General features: G+C 35.6%; 1 protein-coding gene across 2 annotated transcripts in view; it reads right to left on the bottom strand.

The window, feature by feature from the left end:
* Positions 1–1,654: 1,654 nt before the first annotated feature.
* etv6 (ETS variant transcription factor 6) overlaps positions 1,655–21,775 on the bottom strand; it is a 54,681-nt gene continuing 34,560 nt past the window's right edge. For both annotated transcript variants that reach the window (XM_088644766.1, XM_088644765.1), the window contains exons 5-8: positions 8,306–8,839; positions 7,520–7,662; positions 6,684–6,784; positions 1,655–2,629 (exon numbers count right to left, since the gene is read on the bottom strand). In XM_088644766.1, the coding sequence (XP_088500892.1) occupies positions 2,527–2,629; positions 6,684–6,784; positions 7,520–7,662; positions 8,306–8,839 (881 nt within the window). In that variant the 3' untranslated portion in view covers positions 1,655–2,526. The remainder of the gene's footprint in view (positions 2,630–6,683; positions 6,785–7,519; positions 7,663–8,305; positions 8,840–21,775) is intronic.

Here is a 21,775-nt window from a genome sequence, read left to right as displayed (position 1 = left end):
TGTGTATATATATACAATATTCACAGTGTATTTATATAAGAAATCTCTTATTATCTTTAGTTGACTGCAGAAAGTGCAGTTTCAGTTATTTCCAAGTTCATGTAAGCCAAAACATATTTTCTATAGCTATGGATTCTTCTAGTTTTGTTGATCAGGGTAGATAAAATCACACTGAAATCTAATAATGTACCCTAAATCATATAATACAAATACTTTGCAAATGGTTTCTACATTTACTGATCTACGACCAGTCTGCCCAAAAATATCACATCATGCGTGTTGACATCATACACTTCTGTAGTTGCCTCCACTAAATCTGTGCAATCCACTAGCCATGTTTTTATTTAGGTTATAGTGTGGACCTGAGTTAGTATTTAGGCTGCCAAGTAACAAAAATTAAGTTAATTCCACACTGAAAAGTAGAAAGAAATAAATCAGTTCTAGCAGCTGAGCTTTTTCAGGTGACATCTGACAAATTCTTAACAGCTATTTTTTTATTTAGTTGCCCTTCTAATTTGGTTATTATATTTGTATTTTTACACCATTGTATCATCATTGTATATGTAAATGTAAAAGCACCTTTTCTCAATGGTAGCCCAATTCTAAGAGGCAAATTAAAAATTCTTCCGAATAGTGCATTTTGTTCATATAGTTGATCAATACCAGGTGATACCTTTGTTTCATGGTTTACAAAACCCTTTAACACACCTTGTTACAATTAGATCATTACAATTTTTATTTTAAGGTGGGATATGTTTTTATATTATATACTTTCGTCAAGTGTGAACACCTGTGTAAAGAAATCAGTTAGAACACTTGTATATGTACTTCCCTGCTCATCTTACATTATGTAATTACTTAGATTATTTTTCTCTTAACAATGTTTTGTCATTGCAATATTGAAAAATAATTCTAGGCTTTAGTAACTGCACCACTCTTACCAATACTTCTAATACCTTTCTTGAGTTTGTTCTCAGTGTAAACTGTGTATTTTGGTTCCATCCTCCATATAACATTTAATTTAACTTATTTCTACAAGCTTTTTTCTTTATTTATACTTTCGACCATTTAGAGGTTCTTGACTATAATTTACATCTGGTAAGAATTGTATCTGTGCCTCTAGAAGTAGTTTTTAGAATGTAACCATGCATTCTCTGTCAATTCTTGATCTGTCTTTGACTATCAGAAGGCACCACTGTGTGATCACAATTGCCCAGTGGCTCTCTTATTTCAATTCTTGAACCTGATCATTTGAACATATCAATACAAGTAATCCTTTTGTTCTGAAAAATGAGTAAGAAAGCAATCATTTATTATTTAAATTTAAGCATTTATACTGCCAAATTGGCATCACCCAATGGTATATACAGTATAAGACAAATAGTGCTATTTTTCCTTGGTATATGCAGATCTAACATATACTGTACCAAGCATTTGACCAATTACCCTGGGTGAATATAATCTTACCACCTTTCTTAAAGTGATGAACCCCAAATTTACAACAAAAACATTTTAAAAGATAATTTTAACACAAGAACATATATACAGGAACTGTATATAAGCTTACAGACAGTACAGCAGAAAATAAATGTTTAGAATGTTTGGTTTGATTCCCTTCAAACTAATTAGATACAGCAAGATCCAGCAAATAATTCATTTATGTATTTATTTCTTTTTCCTTATGGCTTGTGCTGCAACAGTGGGGAAATTTTAGGTGAACTGTTTCACAAAGGGCTAAGCTTTCTTTAGCTTAGGTCTGAAGTTTCATTACACCCTGTTTAAAGGCAGATAATCCATTCTACAATCCTAACATACAAAGAAATGTAATGTATAACGTTACAGAAGAAACAAATCATGAAGGAAACAATTTGAAAAATGAAGATGATATAGACTCATTGACACTAAGCATGGTGACAAACATCTAAATCTTCAACTTCCATAGTTTAAAGATGTTCCTATACATTTTTGTTCCCCCTAAGTAAAGACAAGCATCTCCTATATGAACCTTTTTTGAAAAAATTGCTACTTACATTAAATGGAAAGATATTAATTTACAAAATGAATGAAAAAGCAAAACTTAAAAAAGATCCAATGTTTGTCATTATTGCACCTAAAAAAGTTCTTATTCTAAATTTATAAAATCCCTCATGTTTTGCACTGAATGGCAAAAACACCCTAAATTAAGCATATTTTAAAAATCCCAACACCAAAATTTTGAGCTAATTGATTTCCATAAACTGTGCTTAATTGCTATTATAATGGCACAGCAGGAATTGCGGTTTTTAATTTAAAAGGATGAATCACTGACATTTCCATCGAATTTCTAAGTAAATGCCAGAATACTATCAGTAGATCTTGCGTTTTTTCTTCAGTTTGAGGCTAAGTTGCAAAATGTTTTTCGGCTATGTGTCACACATTAATAAAGCAGGTAGCTTGTGCTTTCCAGAGGTCCCGGTCTTCAAGAATGTTTCTTTTTAAAATCCCTCTTGAGAAATTTTGATTGTCTTATCACATCTTTTAAAGAGCTCAGCACTCTTCCTTTACATACATTTGGTCATCTAAATCTGACTCAAGGTGCTCAAGCCTGTCGGTTTGTCCACTCATGATTTCATCTGGCGTTTTCATGAACCTGAAATACAAAAGACAGAAAAAGACTTTCAGCATGTTTCACAGGAATGTTGACTTATTTGCTCTTATAGCATTGCTTCACCATCATAGTAAAGACCTTCTTCTTCAAAACTTGGTACTTGAAATTTCTGTGATACTTGCATCTCCTATATAGCATTAAGACCAAAGACATACAGTGTAATGCATTGCTCTGCCTACAGAACTGTGATTGGACAGTGAAGTTATTAACCCCCAATTCATTCTACTTCAGTGCTATTCGTTTTTTCTACCCTAACTTAAAACTTTATTCTAATGGACAGAGATATACAGTATCTGTCCTAGCAATAGAGTCGGACAATACTATTTTTCCTAGTGATTTGATTCACTTGATTCAGTTCAGTTAAATTTATTGGCAGTTCAGGTGAATTGATTCAAAAGATGAACAAATTCTGATCATGTGATTCAGTGATTCACTTAAACAAAACAGTACTACTGGACCAGGCAGTCAGTAAATGACTCAAATGCGTTTGGTTCACTGAATGACAGAGTGCCACTGAATACCATATTTAGAGACAAAATTACTGAAACAAGGATAACTCGTTTATGAAACTTAATGTAAAAAAGATAATGTAAAATTATTAGTATTGGTGGTTTTCCTTCTTCCATATGGAAAGATACACATTTTGAGAAACAAGATTACATTTTGAGAAACAAGATTACATTTTTAATATAGAGGAAATATCATATAGAGGAAATATAAACATTTTTAATATAGAGGAAATATCATATAGAGGAAATATCATATATTGACAGTTTAGAGTATTTAGATAGGAAAGAGTATTTAGCCTATTTGTCACGTATATATAATAATAATAATTGCTTAGACTTATATAGCGCTTTTCTGGACACTCCACTCAAAGCACTTTACAGGTAATGGGGACTCCCTTCCACCGCCACCAATGTGCAGCATCCACCTGGATGATGCGACGGCAGCCATAGTGTGCCAGAACGCTCACCACACATCAGCTATCAGTGGAGAGGAGAGCAGAGTAATGAAGCCAATTCATAGATGGGGATAATTAGGAGGCCATGATTGGTTAGGGCCAATGGGAAATTTGGCCATGATTGATAAGGGCCAGGATGCTAGACCCATACTCTTTTTTAGAAACGCCCTGGGATTTTTAATGACCACAGAGAGTCAGTACCTCGGTCTCATCCGAAGGAAGGCACCTGTTTACAGTATAGTGTCCCCGTCACTATACTAAGGCATTAGGACCCACGTGGACCACAGGGTGAGCACCCCCTGCTGGCCCCACTAACACCTCTTCCAGCAGCAACCTTAGTTTTTCCCAGGAGGTCTCCCATCCAGGTACTGACCAGGCTCACACCTGCTTAGCTTCAGTGGGTTGCCTGTTGTGAGTTGCAGGGTGATATGGCTGCTGGCTATATGTCTCATATCTAGCTGTTATGTATATACGTATAAGCAGCAACATAACATTTTATTTACATACGCTAGGGCATATATGCATTCGCAGCTGAAGACATTCTTAAGTAGGTATTATTGAAACCTTAAGACAAAATCATGTACTCTTCTAGTAGGTATATCCAGTGTGACAAATGGCTTTTGCATGCCCTTGTCACATAATGTCTGAATTTTTCCAATTAATTTGAAAAATCTAACGCTAGGCTAGTCTTTGTTAAGACTGTACAGTATTATGTATGATTCATTTAATCTGTGTAATGGCTGATTTTTGTATTTGTGTTATACCTGTTGTGGGTACCTGTTGTCCTTTTCTCTTGTGTGTACATTTTGTGTTACCTCATTGGTGGTTTAAATGGAGGACTACCTATCAAGTGAACTGGGGGTGGAACTCAGAATATTAAGCCTTGCACTGAAAATGAAGCACTCTAGTGTTGTCTTTATGTTTCACTACACAGCTTGGTTTATTGTAGGCCTGTTACTGTAAATGTAAAACTGCCTGTAGGAAATATCCTGGTGAAACTACTGTTTATTTATTTTAAATGTTCTGTCTTTTTTCCATTTTAAAAATATTTCTCTTGTAATAGCACACTTCAAAACAAGGTTACTGTTTTTGCACTTTATTTTTGTGTCCTCGTTATTTTAGGTTACTTTTGTAGACGACCCCGACTTACTGCTGGGTAGTTTAGTCACACCTACTGTTAGAATTATAATAGTCTACGGCTTTTGGAATGTCAAAATAAAACAGTCACGATATATAAATATATAATAAATAAAAATAATAATAAAAATAGGAAAATACATTGCTCATATACAGTCTTCAATTTCACACACATCATGAATACAAACACTTTACATGTTTTATGGAGTTTGACAATGTACAATTGCTTAGCATTTAATATATCACATTTTACTTGAGTTTCCCAATTTGTTCCATTGTTCTCTGTGCTCTCAGATTGGAACCGATTTATTTCCTGTGCCGATTCTCTGGACTCAATACTCAATTCATTTCACTGTGTTGAATAACTAGTGAGTCAAAAAATAATCAGGAAAATTGTGAATTGATTCATCTGATACACTATACTTTGTTCAAAATGAACAAAAAGGTTCGGCATTGTGGAGCTATATTTAGGAGTTATAACTGACTCTATGCTAATAAGATGAACTTTGGCAAAACAGCTGTCCCAGGCTACTAACGGTGGCTTACATATTCTAAAAGGTGTAATAAGAAGTTGAGGAGCATACATCCTGTAGCGCTGTGATTGAAAAAGAATCTAATTCATATTTTAGAAACAACTAAAGGTTTATTCCATGCTGAAAAGATAAGACAGGAAACACAATGTTCCGGCTGTGGAGCCTTCTTCAGGTGTCCATTCTGATCATTCAGAGACTTAGGAAGGTTCTTAGCTGTTATGTCTATTGCCCGTTTTTTTCAGTGTTTTTCTTTTTTCTTTCAATGAAGTAAAAAAAAAAGTTCACGAAGCCTTTGTCAATCTTTCATAAATACACACCAGAAGTTTGAAAAAAAGTGCAAACACTTTTTTTTCCTCCATAAACACCATATACTGTATAGGCTTTCCAGCACTGCCAGAAGTCAACACAATAGAAAAAAAATATTCTTTCCATTTTATTATTTCATGTTTTTGGAAGGCTGAGAAAATCATTCCAGGTCCTCTGTTCATAAAACTTCATGCAGATTTTTGATTAATAAAGTATTATCTATCTATCTAATCACTCTATTTCTTAGCCAAGTGATTAAACATATTAGAGAATAAATTTACATTCTAGGTATCACAACTTGAGAAACTGACTTTCAAAGAAACACAATAAAAAGTGTTTTTTGTTTTTTTCCTGTTTCTGTTCTAGATATTTGATTATATTGTGTGTACTGAGCAAGACATATAAACAATCTGAAGGTTCAGACTGAATGTCCAAGTGGTGTGTTTTAATCCAACACCCGAACCAGCATGTTTGGTATAAACGACACAAGCAATGGACTACTGAGCTTTGAAAAAATGAGATATTGTCTTGACAAATGGATGAGTGCAAACGTAGCACCAAGCTAAAGAACTCTACAGCCCTGATTATCTGGTCCCAGTAAAGAGTTTAGGTGGTTCCATAATGTCTTGGGACAGATTTTGACATGGTTATAGAGTACTCATTTCCTTAGAAGGCAAGGACAATGCTAATCATTTCTTAACGTTACATATCTCACATCCCTCCTGTAAATTTCCAGATGCTGGTAGAGTCAATGCCACAGCACATACAGTTCATATTGGCCATACGGAGAGTGCAAATGCCCCATTGCCCAATATTTTACATTTGGTGTTTCCTTTTCTTGACGAATGCCTATATATACACACATTGAAACATTTGTATTTTCTCTGTCTTCTGATTTGACAGTGAAAAATTATTTATGACCAATGTATTATGATTCCTGCACTTCTGCACAAAACGTAAATCACTTTATTAATTGCATTTAATTCTATTAAATACAATTAAATTGTATTAAATACAATTCTATTAAATTGTAAAAAACGTCAGAGAAAAAATGCTCAATAAAAAACAACCTGAGAAAATGTCATATTCATCTCACCTGAATAATAGTCGTTGTCCGGGCTCCTTCCTAATGATGTTCAGTTTATAGTAGTGCCGCAGTGCTCTCGACATCTTCTCATAGGTCATATTGGTACGGTTCTTAGTTTAAAATAGAAAAAAAGACAGCTCAGGTTGTTGAAATATTGTACAGCCCTGATACAATTTCCAATTCAACCTTGAAAACTTAATTGTAATTGTTGCCATGAATTTGTACAAAGAAAATCCTTTTTTGTAAGGAAGCATTTACAATAAAAGCTATTTTTGGAGCATTCAAAATTTTTTTAAATGCTCTCAACCAAAGATGTCAGTAATGTAAACTTAACTCACAAAATCTCATATATTTAAGTCAAGCAAAAACAAGAAGAAAAAAATGAATTCTAAATAGAATTTGTACTGTAACCAAAGGCAAAGTGAGAAATCCCCCAGAATTTCACTCTTACACAGAAGAAGAAGTAAAAGAAATATGTAGCTATATACATGTAAAAGAAGTAAAGTGGGTGGGAATATATACATACTTTACAACTTTAACTACATTCTGTCAGGTGTAATTTCCATTTCTTTCAGCATGTAAGACTTACTGACATTCTGTATGTTAAATAACTTACAACCAAATAACATACTGTTTTACACAGCGTTCTAGCCTGTGAGGCAATAACAAAAAATGTGATCACCATATCAGAGAATATTACGTTTAGAGCTTCACAATATTCTATAAGCCATATGTTTCAGTGCCTAATTATGTTATTAAGTTTAAAAGTTTTTTGATTAAAAAAATGTTTTTTTTTTCATTGTAAGCAGAGATAGAATATGTGATGAATTTGCCTGGCTAATTACCTTATGATTCCCCCAAAGTCGAGCCAGACCATTGGGGTCTACTATTCGAAAAACCTTTGTTTCCTTATCTTCCCAACGAATGTAGTTTTCGTACCGACTGTCAGAAAGAAGCTGATAAACATAATCCCACAGCAGCCTGCAATCTGTCAAGGTGAAATAGAAATGCCTGTGAATTCATGTACTGTTTCAGTAATAAAAGGGAAAATGTCTGTATTATGGAAAATAACAATCAGAGCATTAGTATTATTGTAAGACAATAACTGTTATGCAATCTACTTGCTCTAAGTTATCCCAGTATTGGAAAAAAGGAACATTTCAGAAAAGATTTTTAATTCAAATACAAAATCATCTTAAAACACAGTTCATTCAAAAGGCTTTTCTTCCAAACCCTTATGTATATTTTCTCTGATAGACTTTTAATATAGGAAATAATGCTGATACATTTCTACTGAATAAAAACAACCTAAAAGTGTAGCATGTAGGTGTAGCTAGGCCTCTGGACTCAAAGTCTGTGTGTCCAAATCCTGGATCGGACATTTCTGTAATACCCTTGAACAAACTTCTCCCAGACTGGTTCAGTAAAATTTCCAGTGTATAAATGTTTACAAATGTAAATCACTTTGGGTAATGGCAAAACAAGTTAAAAAGAAACATTAAAAGAACATTAAAACAATAAAACATTCAAACATGGCTTTCAAATGTTTACTGTTTGTATTTCACCATCACTCAAACGTTTTTCCATAACTGGCAATACACATTTAATTTATTTAGGAAACCTGCTCTTACCAGCTATCCTGCCAATGGGCAGAGGCTTTTCCTCTGGTGGAGAGACTGGCATCATAATGTGGTTCCTGTATAGGAGGTCCTCTCTGTGAGTCAGGTTCATGGGCTTTCCCTCCCAGCCATTATCTGAAGACCGAGAATGTTTTAAGTCCAAAGTCTGCCTGGGATTAATAATCAGAGGATGCATTATGGCGCTTGGCACAAGCTGTATAACGCGAGGGTTGTCTTGATATGGGCTGCCTGAGCGCTGTCCTTCAGTAGGGGTGGGACAGTGGCTGTTGTTCTGTTCTGGGGAGACGGACAGTTGATAAGGCTCCTCCAATGATGCAGTGTGATTGTTTTCTTGCGGCTGGGAAGCAGGACGCAGCCTGTCCTCGGGCGACAGGTGTCGAGATGCATTATCGAGAGGGGACCTCTGGGAATCTGGCGAAAGGTCTTGGTTGTTCAGGCGAGGGGAGCGAGGACGATGCCGAAGTTCAATAGTTGGGGGATTGTGATGGAGGCCCTCTGTACCTCGAGGAGTTCGCCGTACCGTTTCTATAGGAAAAGTGAGAAAATATTAGAATTATACAAATGGCTTAGGGACATAAAACATACCAATTGAAAGCAAGCCATATAAATAATCTTGCCTTTCTGGCATCTTAGCAGTCAAGTAAAGGCCTAAATGTGTATCCAACTGTTACCTGAAGGAGCCCACAGTTTTGGGTTTCAACTACCTGGGGGAAAATCCACAACTATGTGTGTAAAGAAATGTTTTCTATATTTATCTCCCTTTTTTTCAGTTATCAAGAATCCTTTGTATCACTGCTAAGCCTAGAATTGATTCCACTGATGCTATTTTTCCAATAAATTACTTTAAAAGGCGGCCATACTTTACAATTTTGTTCTTGCAGTATAGATGATTAATATTTAGACATATTATAAAATAATTTTAAGAATTTCAGACTTTTCTATAACAAATTATAATCATACATTAGACATGACTTCCTATATATCTGCATAGAGGAAATCGTTTTGTAATAGTAGTTGAAAAAAATGTTTCTGAAATACAGATTGCCTGATGCTTAAAGGAAAAAGTTTGTTATGTGGAAAAACATCCCATTATCTACGTCTTTGTCCCATATACTTTTTAAAGTATTACCTCTTAAATGTTAAGTAAATGTAAAAAACAACTGATGAAAAGAAATACTGTAAGACCTCTCAGAGAGTCCATATCTTCAGCTGGTTATATATTATACAGTTCAGATCTCTCAAGTAAGAAGTGTGTAGGACATTTACTGCTATGATATAAAACATGATAGCTTAAACTATTTTCTTTACTGCAAATATACGTTATATATTGTGCTCTTGTATAAATTCACCATTTTATCCACATATATTCTCCCAATACTCAACATAAGAGTAAAAACATGCAAAATAAAGTACAGAATTGTTTTTTTCTTAAGAAAATAAAAATTAAGAAATAAAAGAGGCTCAGAACTAAGCTGCAGAGTTTTGGTGATTTCCAGGTGTGGCTTTTAGTATGTGAATAATCTTATATTTCATTTGCACAGGAAAGGGAAAATGAGACATAAAATCAATGCATATCTTTGTACAGTTAGTGGACAAAAAAGGAAACACCTGAGTAAATACCAGTATATTGCAAGGGCTTTCACTCAGGTGTGACTCATGTTAATTAAGCATATAACATCACAGCACGCTTAGGATCATGTAAATAAATTCTGAAAAGCTCTTTCTTGCCTAGAATTAAGAATATAATGGTTGCAAAAGGAGACCTTGGAAGCTTTGAAAGAGGTTTTTGACCTCTATTAAATTGGCTCATTGATTTTCTAATAGAAGAATGCCACTGCATCCCTCCTGCAGAATTCCAGAGATAAACTCTACGCCATTGCACATACAGCCCTATTGGCTGCAGATCTTTACATAAGTGGTTTCATTTGTTTTGTCCACTATCTGTACAGCTCTTACCATAGATACTACTACACTGCTATGCATGTTCATACTGGAGAAGTCAGAAAAACATAAAATATTTCTTTATGCTAAAATAAACTTCTAAATAAACTGATGTGGAATAACATGGGTGTGTTACCTTAAACTGTGTACAACAAAGTTTCACAGGATTGTCCTGCAAATCTTCATTTTACCAGAAGGTGGTAGGATTTTCAAAAAAATATAAAAAGTCCAAAGGATCAGTCACTGAAAGTGGTCATCTCATTTGGTTTAACATGGTCCTTTTTACATCTTTACATCTATACTTTCAATTACACATTGTTTTGAACCGATAACATTTTGTATTTTTTGTTTCTGACAGCTCACAAACTGGTACTGAAGCAATCCATTCAGGCCAGTAAAGTTGGGATTTGAATGAAAAAACAAAGCTCTTGTAAGTAACTGACAACTACAGTACAATGCCCTAAAAATGGTGAATTGCTGAGCATTATTTCTGTGTATATACTCAATAAAGAGATTAATATAAACAGGTTACTTAAACAGCCACCAACTCAATTTAAAGAAGGACATTTCAAAATCACATTTTTGTCTGCAAAATTCTGCTTACACACTTTTGATCCAACAATATATCTTGTATTTAAGTTGCAAGACTGACTTGTTTGACATAAAAGAAGGACGTGCTCTAGAAGAAAAGTCTCTTTTTTCTAAAAATAGAAATTTCAAAGCATACCTACATTTCAAAATTTATTTTAAAGCTGCCTTCAACAGAATGATGCAAATGATTGTATCAACAGTAAAGATATACTGTATAGTATCCATTGTCACACTTTAATACAAAATTAATACTTAATACAGGTGTGATTCATATTCCCAAGCAAATGGCTGAATTATATGCTATTTCCTGTAGGTAATCTCTTGCCACTATCCCCTTTTCAGTTTTTGTGTTGTATGCTGAAGTAAATTATTTTTATTAATGGAAAATTCTGATGACGGCTTGTATATTTTTGCTATTTTAAGAGCTGTAGAAGGAGTCTTTATCTTTTTATTACATTTAACATTATAGCTCATGGAACTACCAACTAATTAGAAAGAAATAACCATTTTCTCTATATGGGTGTTGTACATGTAGACATTTTTAACTGAAACCTGGCAATGAAATGTTACAAAGAAGCTCTGAAGCCTGTTTTCACATATATCATTACTTCCTTATATAAATATGTCATCTAGATAAATAAAATGCTTAGAAGTCAAGTGGTTAATTTTAGAATGGGCACATTTCCTTGTGGAACAGGTTAGACTGTAAGCCTTCAGGAAGACATGCTCCCTGCCCTGGTGTACCTGCCAGCTCACTGAATGCGGCAAGATTTTTACAACTGCTTCAAGGCAAGAAGTTCAAAGTCCGCAGTAAAACAAAGTTGAAGTAAAACACTTCACATGAGGGGAATTTGATGGTAAGCTGAAAAAACTTAATGTTAGAAATATCTAAATTATACATTACAAGCAACATAAACAATTGTGTCTCATAGACAGTTTCAAACTCCTAATCACTATTTACAGCACCCTTTTAGCATCTACAAAGCTTTTCCATTGTAACAAATTTTGTGGCCTAACAGCCTTAAATCAAGACACATTAAATCAGAAGTTAATTTACCTTTATTTATACATTGTAACAGACAGCCTCCAAGTGAAACACAACTGCTCAAACATTCGAAAAAGTAATTACACCCCTTAGCAATAATAATTGTAAATCAGCTCTGGTGTGACCAAATGCCTTCCATATCACACAACAAGCTAATTAGCCTCCACCTGTGTTCAGCTGTAGCGATTCTGATTATTTATGAATACATATAATATATACATTATTATAATGATAACCATTATATATGATTTCAGATGTTCCTGAATGTCACCTCTGCTCTGTACTACATAACAATGTAGAAAGTCAACTATGGGCAACAGGGAGCTATCAAAAGACCTCCGGGAAAGGAACAGAGCAGGAGATGGATGTAAAAAGATTTCAAAGGCCTTAAGTGTCCCTTGGAATATAGTCAAAATTTTCATTAATAAGTGGAAGAGATACAACATCAACAAGACCTTGCCTAGATCAGGTTATCTCTCTTTCCAAAATGGATGACTGAGCAAGGAGGGGACTGATTAGAAAGACCATCAAAAATCCAATGGCAACTTTGAACGACTTGCACGCCTTTATGTCAAAGACTGGTCAGTGCGTACATATCACAAAAATATCCTAAGCTCTCCACAAATCTGTATAAATGGTGGCACAAGGAAAAGCACTTCTCCAAAAAGCCCACATTGAGACTCATTTGCGGTAAGAACTTAGAGATTCTGGAGCCACGTGGAAAAAATATTTGTAGTCTGATAAAACCAAGATAAAATGTTTTGGCCTAAAAGCAAACAATATACAGTAGCACATCACACACAGAGCACCATCCCTGCTGTAAAGCATGGTGGAAGGTGTTATGGGGGTGTTTCCGTGTAGCAGGGCCTGGGGCACTGGTCAGGACTGAAAAGAAACTGGATGGAGCAAAATACAGAAGGATTCTTGGAAAAAACCTGCTGCCCTCTCCAAGGAAGCTGAAATTGGGAAAGGAGTTTACTTTTCAACATGACATTTACCCTATGGACACAGCAAAAACAACAGTGGAGTTGCTAAAGAGTAAGGTAAATGTCCTAGAGTGGCAACTATTTTTTAATCTAATTGAAAATCTGTGGAATGCCTTGATGGCAGCAGTCCATCAACGGTTCCTTTGCAATGTGACTTAGCTTGAACAGTTTTGTAAGGAGAAATGGACTAACATTGCCAAATCTAGGTGTGGTTTACTACTATAGAGCTATCCAAACAGAATTATGGCTGTAATTCAAGCAAAGGTGCTTCCATCAAGTACTAATTCAGGTGTGTGTACACTTACCAAACCAATTTCTTTAATTTGTCATTTGTAATTACTTTTCAGAATGTTTGAACAATCATTTTTCACTTGGAGGCTATGTGTCACAATGTGTAAATAAAGATAAAATAAATTCTGATTTAACATGGCTTGGTTTTAGGCTTTTAGGCCACAAAATGTGCGATTACAGAATGGGTGTGTAGATATTCTGTAGGTAGTGTAAATTGTAACAGATTCTTAATGTCTTAATCCACATTTTTGAATATGCTTCTTACATAGACAGAGAGAAATGGCCTTTTTTCCTCTTCAGATTTTGCCAGAGAAAAAAATCTGGAATTGTGTGTATTAAATCAAGAATTAATAAATAAAAAATTGTGTGTATTAAATCGGTGTTAAAATTTCTATTGTAATTAGTTGCAAATCTTTTTCCAAGTTTTAAAAATTAAATGTGCCAGTAAGCCAGATATACATAATATTTCTGTGATTCAGGGCAAATATGAAGTAAAGAATACCATATAAAAAAACAAAAACTCCAAACATAACATCAGTCCTTTCTTTATGGTATCACTAACCAGAGTTCTTGCCATTTTAGTGTTGTATAACACAAATGAAAGCCAATGGAAGCCAGTGCATAGAACACAATTTGCATGGCTGCCTCTGTTAAGGCTTGTGAGTAAGAAAGAGAAAGAGACATTTACATACCGAATCCTTGAGATACGTTTCCAGCATAGAAAAAACAAATAGAAAAATATTCACCAAGTGATGCTAGTGAAACCTATCAAAGATAGGGTGGAGTAACGTTAATAAAAGTAAGTTTTTCTAACTTTAATTTATCTTACTTGTGCTCCTGGTATTATATTAAGGCACAGTTGTGAAGCACTTGTGTGTACAAACTGCTGCAATGAAAACAATGTAATGCATTATACATATTGACAAATATTTTAAATATATCTACGCAATATAGAGTCCCTGCATTGCCTTTCTTCACCTATAGAGTACACTATCTAAATTCACTGTTATACACAGTAAATATAAGTCTGAAGGTTCCAGAATGTTTCAGAAATGCAACCGTTTGCATATAGTTTACAGTGTATTTAGCTTTGTGTTTTTCTCTTTATTGATATTTCTTTTTTAAAAAACTTTTGTCAGAGATAAAAGAAGTCTCCTTTGAATAACTTATCTTATCCTACATCCAGTAAGGTAAGCACAAAGTTTAGTTAGAAGTGAAGGATGGAAAGACAATTTGAACATATAGATAACCACAATGCTGCTTAACCTGCAAAATGTCAATAGCTTGTGTGTAATCATTAAATATTGACATTGATCTGAGACAAAGAAAATGGGCTTTTTGTGACAATTGTAAAATGAAATAATTTAGAAAACAAGCACAAGGTTTAATATATATATATATTCTTAACACAAATGTGTACACAGTATTTAGCCACAGTCTAATATGGGCATGTAAGGTTTATGTAGGCAGTAGCATCTATGATGTACAGAGACGTAAAAAAAATGCTTATAACGATCATAAGTTTCACTTCAAATCAATGTGGTGTCTGTGACATTGGTAAAAGACAATGGGGTTGAAGGTGGGTGGCCTGGAGAGGTCTGTCTACACTTATTCATTCTCCCCTTTGTGAGGTCATGGGCTATGTAACTGTGAACCAAGTAGCGAAAAACAAAACCCCAGAATGAGGTGGGTTTACAAAATACTTGGAAATTCTAAATTTCTAAAAAATAAAAAGATACTACAAAAAATGTATCAATAGACAATACTAATATAAGTAAGTTGCAGTGGTGGCATTGCACTGACAGCAGTTTTTGTCTGGTCATTCAATGCATAAATGTGTACAAGCTGATCCTCAAAAAATATTAGAAAATATTGACACTTTGACTCATGAAAACCGAAACACTCAGTTTAAGCTTTCAATCCAGTCTTAGCCCTCAGGGTGAGATTTTAATGAGTGCATTTTAGTGTACCTTTTGCATATTTCTTATTTAAATGTCTCATATAATGAGCCCTAAAAAGAAATATATTTTTTTCCTGTGTTAATCATTGATGATAAAAGCAACAGCAACAAATTCAATTGAAAAATTATAAGATATCATGTAGTTTAGAAAACTACAATACAAACACTGATATCAGTAGCACTCACTGTAATCACATGGTCTAACTCAACAAATTGGTTAAATAATGAACAAATAATCACTGTTGCATACCACACACCTAATTAATTAACAATACCAATACAAGCTGAAAAGTTCCATGGAACTTGCTTAAATGGCAAGATTATCAGGTTGCCAAGTTAATTACATTTATAGAGGGCAATACTGAAGATCATGATTGAAATATCAAGATATGAAGGCAAGAATTATACAATGAAGGCAATAACGTTTGCTACATTTTTTGTCATGTTTGTCTAAACAGATATAATATGACGTAAAATATCCTAAACTAAATAACTGGCAAAATCTAAAACTATTCATATGAGTACAGGAACAGTTCAACAAGGCACCAAAGCACAATAAATATACCAAAATGGACTGTAGTCACTCTGTTGATGCATGAGTGATAACTGATCAATTCTTTGATGACAAATAAAAAATGCAATTGCTTCCAAATTAGATTAACTATTGTGTACTTGCTGCAAACACTAGGCAGCCCACATCATTGTAGCACTGCATTCCTTTGTGTCACTTTAGGAAAGGCAAACTTAACAAGTAGTAGCAAGGCAATACAAGAAAATGTCTTAAAAATACTGTGGCATTACACATGATACTTAATTGTATTTTATTAAAATGTTCAGTCTTGAATACTCTAATATTTGAATATTTTATGCAAAGGGCATAAATCCATGCTATCATGGGGAGATCATGAAATCTTTAGTTCTAATGATAAAAAGAGTTTATTTAAAACATTGAATAAAACCCCTTGGCAATGTGCAGTTGACCAAACATGGAAATGATGCTCCATTTCATCTCAGATTGGTTCAAACGTTATACATTCTTCAGGTTTAGTTGACTACGTTATGGAGCAGGGCAGGATGCCAACCTGAGAGATGAATTCAGGACTTTCATGACTTTATCAGAGTTGTGAACAACAACACTGAGCTACCTGGACCCACATGCAGTCAGGAGGGAAGGTGGGGGTCCTTGTCGAAGCTACTGTACTGTATATTCCCTTTATTATGATTTCTTCCATCTGCCATCACCAGACCAAAAACAACTGGTTGGGTGACAAAATAAACCCCGAGAAGTGGATGTTTAAGCTCTGTGTGTACTATTTATCCAAAAGAATAGATCCTCTGCTCTCCACTGCACCAAAGAAAGAGAGCCGAGCAAATGAGAGATCGACTCACCAAGTGCGCTTTAGACAATGAGAAACATTTTCGGATTGTGAATCAGATCTTGGAAGGCTTTGTTTTAATTGATACTATTAAGCTGTGTAGTTTTGGGCTATTTATAAGTGCTGCAGGCATCAGCTGGGATATCTCCCTTGTGAAATGTTGAATTCAAGACCTATGAAAAGACCCCTGGATGTGCTGAGGGTGGAATGAGAGCAGAAAATGCCAGGGAAGGGTGAAAATGCTAACTTGTATATCCTTAAATGCAAGATAAACTGTATGTAAACACTGCCCCTGTGAAAAGCTCAAAATGCTGGTACTGGCTGCAGGTAAACGAGACTGGACGGAAAACTGTTGATAAGTTGCAGGGAACCAGACTAGGTCGAGTCAATTATAAATGCCCAATACCTGAGAAATCACATTCTTCAAAGATTTTTTTCAGTGAACATTCTGAAGGAATTTAGGGAAAGAAAACAGGAACACACACTGGTGTTCTCTCTGACTTTGTAATAACACCTTTCACCTGAAAAACAAAGAAAACAGCTGCATTTTTCTACAGTAGACAAATACTCTTTTGTGGAGCAACCTATATTTGCCATATATGTTCAGCATACCACACCTATTTGATCGGATTCTGAGTTACTGGAGGGTTCCATTGAATACTAGAATACTAGGAAGTTAATGTGCATAGAACACCTTTTAAGTCTTTTCAGTTTCCAGTCATGCCTTTTGGTCTCCATGGTACTCCAGCCATATTTCAGTACTTAATGGACAAAGCGCACCATCTTTTTCTACTGCATACTTGGATGATGCAATAATCTAAAGCTGTACTGAGAGCAGTATTTACAGCATGTGAATGCTGTGCTAAGTCAGATAGAGAAAACAGGACTGACCATTAATGGATCAAAGTGCGTTACCACAGACTGAAGTACAGTTTCTCATGTATATGACTAGGGATGGACTACTTTGACTTGAAGTGAACAATGCTAAGGCCATCACTAAATGTTCATTTCCTTCCAAAAGGAAGACACTGCAGTAATCTCAGTGTTGGTCAGATGTTACCACTGTTTTATTTCCAAGTTTGCCGAGCTCCCGTGTCCTCTGAAATAAATGTAAATGTAAATGCTGGTCACATACACTATATAGGCCCAAGACTGTAAATGAACCTTTGACAAGCTTGCTTGAGCTATGAGGATCACAAAAATGTGTATCAGACTACCTGTGCCAAAACCTCAGTTTTGAGATCTCAGAAGGGGAGGTTGATGTGATGAAGGGCCTTCACTTGGTTAAACAACTAGCATATTTGTCACTACAATCTTCAAATCATACTTACCTAGAGGACGGTAAGGTTTAGAGCAGAGCCATGAGACCAGGGCACAGAAAATGTAGAAATCACAAGGGAAAGATTTTTAAATGTGTAATGTCATATTGTGAATTTGTAAAATGTGTACTGTGTGCTTTATTATGTGACAAAACAAGTAATTTATCATGGGTACCTGCTGTAATTTGCATTGTGTTACTTCATTAGCAGATTAGTATGAAAAATAAAAAAAGTGCTTATTTATACAGACATCATTCATATTTAATTGGGTTGGAATCCAGTGTCTTAATTACGTGTGTCTTTTAAGAGAAGACTGAACTGCTAACAATGTTATTAAACACGTTGTATAGTATAATTGAATGTGTACATTTCTGAATGTTTCTTTAAAAGATTTTTTTTATAATTTCTATTTGTTAAATTGTTTGACATGCATCTGGAATGTGACAATTGGTCAAATCAGTGTTAGCAGTCATACTAGTTTGATGGCAGGAGTTAAAAGGTCAGCCTGGAGGAGTGCTAGTTCTACTTCTAGGTTTGTCTACTACACAAAAGCTCTTGACATCCTGAAACAGACATATTTTCACTTGGAGTGAAAGTGTTTGCAGGAAGTTTTACAGCATTTATTTTAGATGATAATAAAATTTTGCATCTGAATCCTATACTCTCCAGTTGCAATCATACAATGAATTGCTTCCTTTTGATCTACCAGTTCAAAGGCTGCTGTTCTTTAGAGGTACAATCCATTTTTAATACAGAATCACAACTCCTCTCGACACTCCAGGTGTTTCTGTTCAATCTTCTCTAAATGTTTTGCCATTTTTGTAACATCCAACGTGTTCCACAAAAATCAAGCAGCTAGATCAGAAACTACAAGGAGATGCAATGGTACAACAGTTACAGGTTGCTCATGGGCAGGTGAGTGCCATCCTGTTAGGAAGAATAAGGATGTTATTCTTCCTTATTATTAACAATAATAATTGCTTACACTTATATAGCACTTTTCTGGACACTCCACTCAAAGCGCTTTACAGATAATGGGGACTCCCCTCCACCACCACCAATGTGCAGCATCCACCTGGATGATGCAACGGCAGCCATAGTGTGCCAGAACGCTCACCACACATCAGCTATCAGTGGGGAGGAGAACAGAGTAATGAAGCCAATTCATAGAGGGGGATTATTAGGAGGCCATGATTGGTAAGGGCCAATGGGAAATGTGGCCAGGTCGCCGGGGTTACACCCCTACTCTTTTTGAAAAATGCCCTGGGATTTTTAATGACCACAGAGAGTCAGGACCTCGGTTTTATGTCTCATCCGAAGGACAGCACCTTTTTATAGTATAGTGTCCCCGTCGTTATACTGGGGCATTAGGACCCACACAGACCACAGGGTGAATGCCTTCTGATGGCCCCACTAACACCTCTTCCAGCAGCAACCTTAGTTTTTCCCAGGAGGTCTCCCATCCAGGTAATGACCAGGCTCAGACCTGCTGAGCTTCAGTGGGTTGCCCGTTGTGAGTTGCAGGGTGATATGGCTGCTGGCTTAAAATTAGACCCACGGAGGCATGACAGATGACGTTCAAATGCACAGGTATTAAGGTGACATGCTGACTGGAAGCTGCATGATTGGTGAAAGCTGATCCTCACACCACATCTTGCCTGATTTTGTTGGGTGAAATTTAGAAATTCATACTGCAGCCCTCCAGCAGCACTGGGAACCCACAGGATGCAGCCTAACTGGTGCGAGCAGGCATGGGACAAATCTACACTACAACAAGTGGGAGCAAGTGGATTAATATCTTAAGGAGGGTTGGATAATACAGGACACTTATCTTTCATAACTGTTAAGTACTGAGAAGACCCTACATTGAAATGTTACGCTGAAGCAACATTCTCAATCTACCACTAATAAGGTATATAACATGAAAAACTGATGTAAAACTCATGCAGCATTTCAGTATAGTGTCTGAGCGCTAATATTAGTGTGGCAGAACACAATGCAGGCACTGACAGTGAGGTCAGTGACATTTTTATTCATGGTAAATTAAAATATGCTAATTGAAAGTTCTGTGAGTTTGCCCGCTTTTACATAGTACATTACCAAGAAGCCCATTTTTGAGAGTTGTCATGGACTGTTAAAACTGGATTAAGTGAACATTGGCATATTATAATGTTACATAATGCTCAATTACTAGTTTAATGTATGTTTTGGTTAAATACATCTGAAACACTGAAATATTATGCCTACAATAAAAACTGTGTCTAGGTGTGGGGGTAGTATTGTTGGACCTAAAATATCAGTGGTACAGGAAGATGTGGTCATGATCCCTTGCAAGGTCAGGTGGGCACTAAAATACTCGTGGAAGCAGGTGAGATTGACATAGAGAAAACAGTCCCGCAGGCCTCTACTTCATACCCTATATATTACAAGCATTCTTGTCAAGTCAGCCAGCAGCAATATTACATTCTAGGCTGATGTCATAACTCAAATTAGGTAGGGCTGGTTCTGATCTGGACTGGGATAGGAGATTCTAAAATCGAGTGGAGCTGTACTTCAAATATTGATGGATTGCATCCCCACCTATATGTAAAATTATTTAAGATCCTGCTTAAAGGGAAACTGCAAGGCTACTTTTATGTTTTGGGGTTAGAAAGAATCGCTTGAGTGCATTTCAAAGCACAATGAAAGTAAAATGTACACAGTAACATGTAAAGCCTCCAATTTACATAACAAAATAGACAAAAATTTCCAAGTATGTGCAGCGCCATATTCTGCGATTCAGAATGAGGCAACCAAGCATCTGGTGAGGTGAAGCAGCCTTATTACATTGTAAACAAGCAGGCTTCTGAATACATGTCTTTCAATCCATATAGAAATATTGCTCTCAACTTGAAGACAGTTTTGCTGACAAATCCAACTTATTTGTTAACTTTATATGCAGATCACACTGGAACATTTCTTTGGTGAAATGTCTGCTGCACGACCTGTACTTATTTGTTTGTAAGTTTTTGTGATACTGTCAACTTAATAAATGGCCTGAGAAATTGTGATTTCTCTCTTTAACGAAAATGCAATATGTATGGAAGAAACTAGATTTGTTCATTTAAATGTATTTGCTCCAATTAGTGAATAACACTTATGAAACATACAGTATAATACAATAGACTAAGAACATGGGTTTCAAACAATAGGATGCCATTTGGCCCATCTATCCTGTGTTAATTGATCCAATGATCTCAGCCATCCATTTCTTGAAAGAAACCAGGGTTTCAGGGTTATTAGAATTTATTACACAAAGTGGCATTAAAAAGCAACAAATACCGCTGGTTCCACTACTAAACATTTGTTGCATTTTTAAAGTCTCTTAGTACATTAATGTATTATCAGTTTAGCACAAATCATATTAATCAAATCACAGCAAAAATAAGTACTAGTAACAAAATTAGTGTGATTAAAAATGACCACCTGACACAGACAGGCCATGAAAAGTGGAGAAAAAAACCAAGTCCCATAGTTGGGGTTCACCTAAGCACTGATTGAGCTTAGGGCTCACGGGTTTGAGGCTGGGTCATATCAGCCCGTTTGTAACCGTGATTCTCTAAGCAGAAATGCATACTTGGCTGGGCACCACCAAAGGTAGGATGGGGAAGGTCAGCCAGAACACACTGGGCTTACATGAACCTCTTGGCATTTTCAGACACACAGTGTTACCAGTACAGGAAATGCTACTCTCATAGCTGCGTAGTCTGTGACATTTTTAAAGTTTAGTGGCTTGAGGGTTGGCAGGTCAAAGCAGTCTGCCTGCATTTCCTATTTTTTTCGTGTGCTGTTGCAGGGTTCATAGCTGCAAGCCGAGGTGTGAAAAATAAACAATTGGTGATTCCACATTTGGTGATTTAACAAAAACAAATAAAATTGTCTCCTGGTTTACCCCAACTGTAATTTAGAATCT

Source organism: Lepisosteus platostomus, chromosome 9, assembly GCF_059453375.1.
Source record: "Lepisosteus platostomus isolate fLepPlt1 chromosome 9, fLepPlt1.hap1, whole genome shotgun sequence".
In the NCBI taxonomy this organism is placed as follows: Eukaryota; Metazoa; Chordata; class Actinopteri; order Semionotiformes; family Lepisosteidae; genus Lepisosteus; species Lepisosteus platostomus.
This window is presented reverse-complemented; position numbering and strand designations above follow the sequence as displayed.